This window comes from Aureococcus anophagefferens (genome assembly GCF_000186865.1).
Source record: "Aureococcus anophagefferens unplaced genomic scaffold AURANscaffold_41, whole genome shotgun sequence".
Classification (NCBI taxonomy): Eukaryota; class Pelagophyceae; order Pelagomonadales; family Pelagomonadaceae; genus Aureococcus; species Aureococcus anophagefferens.
This window is the reverse complement of record NW_008705598.1, coordinates 165,942-171,520: the sequence shown is the minus strand read 5'-3', so window position 1 is coordinate 171,520 and position 5,579 is coordinate 165,942. Positions and strand designations below refer to the sequence as shown.

The window sequence follows — 5,579 nt, the reverse complement described above, 5'->3', positions numbered from 1 at the left end:
CGGCGCGGGGCCGCGGCGGCGCGACCGCTTCTTCTTCTTCTTCTTGGCCGGCGCGGCGGCCGGCGCCGGCGCCTCGGCGGGCGCCTCGACGGGCGGCGCCGTCGGTGGCGACGCGGCGGGCGCCTCGGCGGGCGCCTCGGGCGCGGCCGCGGGCTCCGCGGCGCCGTCGGCCGCGGGCGCCGCCTCGTCGCCCCGCTCCGCGGCGGCGGCGGCGGCGGCGGCGGCGGCGGCCTGCGAGCGATGAGGGATCATCGGGTTCGAAAAGGACACGGGGAAGAGGGCGCGCACCTTGCGCTTCTTCTTGCGCGACTTGCGCTTGCGCTTCGGCGCGGCCGGCTCGGCGCGGCGCTCCGCGTCCTCCTCGGACTCGAAGAGCAGCGGCCGGGCGATCTCGATGGGCCGCGAGTCGAACATGGCCGCGGCCATCTCGACCTCCGACTCGTCGAAGAGCGCGAGGAACTCCGCGCGCTGCTTGTGCACCTGCTGGATCGCGGGGATCAGCGGCCGCTGCACGCGCGTCGCGTAGAGCACGAGGAGCCGCTCGCCGTTCTCCGTGACGTGGTAGATCGGCGGCGGCGGCGGCGACACGACCTCGCCGTTGGGCACGACGTAGAGCTTGGCGACGCGGCGCGGCTGGCCGGGCGGCGCGAGCGCCCGCGGCTCGAGGAGGCCGCACGGGTCGCGGTAGTAGTTCGCGACGGCGGCCGTGGACGCGGCGGTCTGCGTGGGGCCGACGAGTCACGAAATCATCGTCAAAAACGCGACGCGGCGTCGCGCCTGGGCCTCCTCGCGCTCGCGCGCGGCGCGGTCGCGGCGGCGCTCGATCATGCGATCGAACGTGTTCGCGAGGCCCGCGCGCGCGACGCGCCGCGAGTGCGCGTCGATCGGCGGCCGCGAGCCGTCGGGCATGGGCTCGGGCGGCGCCAACGCCGCGGCCTGGTCGCGGAGGTAGGCCTCGTCCGCGGCCTCGACGTACGCCAAATCCTTGAGCTGGAGCGCGAAGTCGGCCTTGTAGCGCTCGAGGCCTGTGATTGGCGTTCAGTTCGGAAACGACTGCGAGCTGTCGACGCCGCGACGCGCCCGCGACGTGGAGGGGCGGCAGCGGCTTCTCGGCCTCGGCGCGCGCGACGTTGTACTCCTCGATGCGCGCGACGACGACCTCGGAGATGCGGTGCTTCTCCTGGATGGAGACCTACGCTGGCGACGTCGCGGAGACGTCGATGGCAGACGCCGGAGCAAAAGGGCCTTGACCGCGGCGATCTCTGCGAGGGGTCGCGCGTCGCGAACGCGTTTTCGCGAAACGAGACGCGGCGGACGCGCCCGGGTCCATCGGGTCGTTGAGCCAGCGGAGCCGCTGGCCGACGATCTGGCCGATGACCGTCGTGCCGATGTTGAAGTGCGCCGCCGCCTAGAAGATGTCGCGGTCCGTCGCCGCGCGGGACTCCGGGGACGCGGCGGCGCGACCTCGACCTTGGAGTCGTAGAGGCCGAAGACGATGAGACCGCTGCTGCCGCTGCCCGAGCCCGGGACGACGGCGAGCGCCGCGACCTTGCCCTGGTAGCGGCCGCGATCGTCGATGCCGTAGAAGCGTTCCTGCGAAGGGCGCGCGTCGGACCGAGGGATCGGCCGACGAGCCACGTACCGGCATGAACTCGGAGAACGCGTTCTCCAGCGACCGGAGCGCCTCCTACGATTTGACACCGTGACGACACGAGGACGCGGGGCGCGCCGGCGACGCGCGTAGGGGTGCCACGGGAAGTTGAAGACGGCGATGCCTACGCGCGAGACGGGTTTCGAACGTCGACGACGGGTTTCGGACGCCGCGGCCGCGCCGCCGGCGATGCGGTTCTTGCGCTCGAGGCGCTCGCTGCGAGGGGCGATGAGGGCGCGAGCGCGGCGCTGAGGACGCCGAGATCGCGCCGGTAGACGGCGACGGCCGTCGGGTGGCTCAGCGTGTTGCCGCGGGACCCGGCGTTGTGGCCGAAGGCCTCGAAGCGCGCTGCGGGCCGCGGGGTCCGGTGCGTCTCAAAAAAGAATTTCGACGCGGGAACGCCGACGGTCCGCCGGAGCGCTCGCCGCTCGCAGGGTCTTCGTGCCCTCGTGGACCGTGAACTTGCAGACGGACTTGCCGCTCTCCTCCTTGTAGTCCACGCCGTAGTACGCGGGGCACTCGTCGTCCTCGGCCCGCGGCTTTCCGGCCCCGGCCCGCCGCTTCGCGTCGCGGATGACGCGGTAGCACATGCCTGAGTGAAGAATGTGACCCTGGAGCGAGGCCCTCGTTCTCGCGCGGGCTCTCGAAATACGAATCCGAACACGGACGCGGCCGTCCGACGCGCGCGCGCGCGGAGCGTCTCCATGTCGTTCACGTCGACCTGCGAGCGGCGGCGCGATCCAGAGATGCGCGCCGTGGGCCGGGAGGCGCGGGCCGGAGCACCGCCGTGAGGTAGAGCGAGACCTACGCGAGACGACGCGTCGGTCCGAGCGCTCGAACCCGAGGACGCGGCTTCGCGTACGCGCGGGACCGTCGCCAGGGCCTTGAGCAGGTTCGGGAACTCCTCGGGCCGCGCGGCGCACTGGGCCCAGACGCAGCAGCCGAAGCACTAGAGCGCGCGGAAATTTCGCGCGGCGGAGGCGTCGAATCGAAGGCGTCGAGTCGCTCGCGGACGCGCGTCTCGGACGAGAAGGACGCAAATCGCTCGAAACATCGGACGCCGCCGCCGACGCGGCCCTTGAAGAGGCCGAGCTTGGAGCCGTAGGGGTAGCGCACGCCGCACTCCGGCTGCGCGTACCTGAACGCGGGAAAGAGCCTTCGGCGCTCGACGCCCCGAAGTCACGACGCGGATGGGAACCGCATGCGCGGCCAGATCGTCGGCAGGTTCACGAGGCCGGGGTCGGGCACGCGCTGGAGCCGGTCCACGGGCAGCTCGTCGGCCGCCGCCGCGGCGACGTCGCGGCGCGCGAGCTCCTCGAACTCGAGCCGGAGCGGGTCCGTCTCGCCGAGGCCGCGGAAGCGCGCCTTGAGGTAGTCCGTGCCGTTGGCGTTCTTGGCGCCCGTGCTGAAGACGACCTTCTTCGCCCCGTCCGCGACGAGCGTGGCCTGCGACGAGAATAGTGTCCGCGCGCGAAAGATCGAAGTCGACGGACGCCGGGTCCTCGCGCGGCACGCGAGCTGCTCCGCCTTGTCGATGACGAAGAGCTCCTCGGCGGACTTGGGCTTCCGCGGCACCGTGAGCGACGCCGCGGGCTCGCCGGCGCGGAGGCGGCGCACGAGGTCGCGGAGGATGCCGATCGTGGTGTTGGCGACGCTCCGCCCCTTCTTGGGCACGCCCGCGGCGTCGAGCTCCGCGTTGCACTCCTTGGCCGTCATGGCCTCGAGCGCCTTGAGCGGCGGCCCCGCCGGCGCCGCGACCTACGAAACAAAAAAATCCAACAAAAATCGAGTGCAAACGACGGACGCGGGCGTCGCGCGTCCATGGCCGCGACGGCCGGCGGCGCGGGCTCCGGCGCGACGACGGGCGCGACGGGCGGGACCGCCGTCACGACGACGGCGTCGACGGCCGTCTCGTCGTAGGGCGTGGGCACGAAGGTCTCGCCGCGGGCCTCGGCGGCCTTGCGCGCGATCGCGTTCGCGAACTTGCGGATGACGCCCGCGAGCGTCGGGCGCGCGAGCAGGGCCATGTCGAGCTGCGGAGGGGGCGGCGATCGATCGATGGTTTTGCAAACCCACACACACACCTTGAAGAAGCACCAGAGCTCCATCTGGCGGTAGTTCGACAGCGCGAGCTGGTACTCGCCCTCGGCCTACGGAGACGACGCGTTCGCGTCGGCGCGGGTTCGAAGACGCGGGAGCCGACCTCGACGACGTTCTTGCGCGCCGTCTTGAGGGTCTCGCGGGAGGCCTCGCCCCGGAGCCTGTCCGCGAGCTCGAGCAGGTAGAGCGTGTAGCAGCACTTCTTGAGCATGCGGTTCTTGACGTGCATGGCCTGGAGGTACTTGAGCTCGACGATGAGGTGGCCGTTGTCCAACCTGTGGCATCCAAGGGCGCGTCGGGCGAGGCTCTCGACGCGTCGAACGAAGCTCTGGGGCGCGTCGAGAAGGACGCGGGGCCGCGCGACGTGATGCTGATCCAGCCCTCGATGTTGAGGTACGGGATGAACACGCGGACGCGCGGCACGATCTCCTTCTCCGCGATGGGCGCGAGCGGGTCGATGAAGTGGAAGCCCAGCTCCTTGATCTGGACCTCGGCGCGGCCCGGGGCCGTGCCTGCGAGGGAAGACGATCTCGCGCGCGGAACGACGGCCGTCGCGGACGCGGGAACGCGCCGATGACCTCGCTCGTGACGACGAGGTCGACCGTGATCTTGATCGTCTTGTCCGGGTGGACGTAGTAGGTCTGGCCCAGGAGCTGGCAGGCGAGCGAGTCCTCGTAGACGCCGACCGTGGAGCGGCGGACCTCCATGTCGACGCGCGTGAGCTCGAGGTTCGAGTCGAGCGCGATCGCGTCGATGGTCTGGACGACGACGTTGAAGCGCACGGACCAGGAGAGGCGGAAGTCGAGGTTCGGGAAGAGGCGCTGGAGGCGCCTGCGACGCGTAACGGACCACATCAACGGCGCTCGCGCGTTCGAAGGGCTCGTTTCGGGCGAGACGTCGTCCGCGAGACGCGCGAAAAACACACAAAAAAAGACGCCGTCGTCGCGCCGCAGGTCGAAGCGCGCGCGGATGGCCTCCGTCGTCATCGTGTCGCCGAGCTCGGAGTTCGCCCACTCCCGCGGCCGCGGGACCTCGAGCTCGCCGCAGTTGCGCCTGCGAAAACGTCGAAGTCTCCGCGAAGTACCCCTCGAAGGCGTCGAAGCTCGCAATCGCGCGCGCCGAGGGGCCCAAATAATTTCCGGCGACGGCGCGACGCGTGCGCTGCGGACGCCGGCGCAAAACCGCTCGGCCTCGCGGAGGATGTAGAGGACGCGCCGCAGGATCTCGCGGTCGCGCTCCGTGACGCGCGGCATGTCCTCGAGGCGGAAGGCCTTGCGGCCGAGGGCGAGGCAGCCGGGCGTCCGCAGTAAGTCGCGCTCGCGGATGCGCTCGCGGTGGATGAGGTCCTCGACGGGATCGTCCTCGTCGCTCTCCTCCCAGCCCTCGTCGCTGTCGTCGCCCGCGCCGGTCGCGCGGTTCGGCGGCGGCGGCACGGGCCGCGCGGCCGCGATGCGGGCCTGCTCGCGGCGGACCTCCTCGGCCTGGATGCGCTCCAGGAACGCGTTGCGCTCCTGCTCCTGCGTGACGGCCTCGTGGAGCCGCGCCGCGCGCCGGATGTGCTCCTGGTCCTTCATGCGGAGGCGCGCCTTCTGGACCTCGGAGAGCTGCGGGAAGACGCGGATCTTGGGCAGCGGGCGCGGGGGCGGCGCGGCCGCCGCGGCCGGCGCCGGGACCGGCTGCGTCGCCGCGGGCGCGATCGTCGTCGAGGGCTCGGGCGGCGCGGCGGCCGCGGCCGCGGGCGGCGCGGAGACCGGCGCGTGGGGCGCGGCGCCGGCGGCGTTCTTGGCCTTGGCCGACTTCTTCTTGGACCGCCGCTTGAGCTTGCGCT

The 5,579-nt window shown here is 71.9% G+C and overlaps 1 protein-coding gene across 1 annotated transcript in view; it reads right to left on the bottom strand.

Moving 5' to 3' along the window:
- Nucleotides 1–5,579, bottom strand: part of AURANDRAFT_72621 (hypothetical protein) — a gene marked incomplete at both ends in the record, with an annotated part of 12,237 nt that overhangs the window by 2,073 nt on the left and 4,585 nt on the right. The window contains 16 exons of the mRNA XM_009043014.1: nt 26–231; nt 289–720; nt 766–1,025; nt 1,303–1,408; nt 1,465–1,593; nt 1,643–1,687; nt 2,107–2,243; nt 2,704–2,789; nt 2,850–3,409; nt 3,532–3,684; nt 3,736–3,801; nt 3,855–4,026; nt 4,116–4,263; nt 4,311–4,582; nt 4,673–4,804; nt 4,934–5,355. Of these exons, the coding sequence (XP_009041262.1) occupies nt 26–231; nt 289–720; nt 766–1,025; nt 1,303–1,408; nt 1,465–1,593; nt 1,643–1,687; nt 2,107–2,243; nt 2,704–2,789; nt 2,850–3,409; nt 3,532–3,684; nt 3,736–3,801; nt 3,855–4,026; nt 4,116–4,263; nt 4,311–4,582; nt 4,673–4,804; nt 4,934–5,355 (3,326 nt within the window). The remainder of the gene's footprint in view (nt 1–25; nt 232–288; nt 721–765; nt 1,026–1,302; nt 1,409–1,464; nt 1,594–1,642; nt 1,688–2,106; nt 2,244–2,703; nt 2,790–2,849; nt 3,410–3,531; nt 3,685–3,735; nt 3,802–3,854; nt 4,027–4,115; nt 4,264–4,310; nt 4,583–4,672; nt 4,805–4,933; nt 5,356–5,579) is intronic.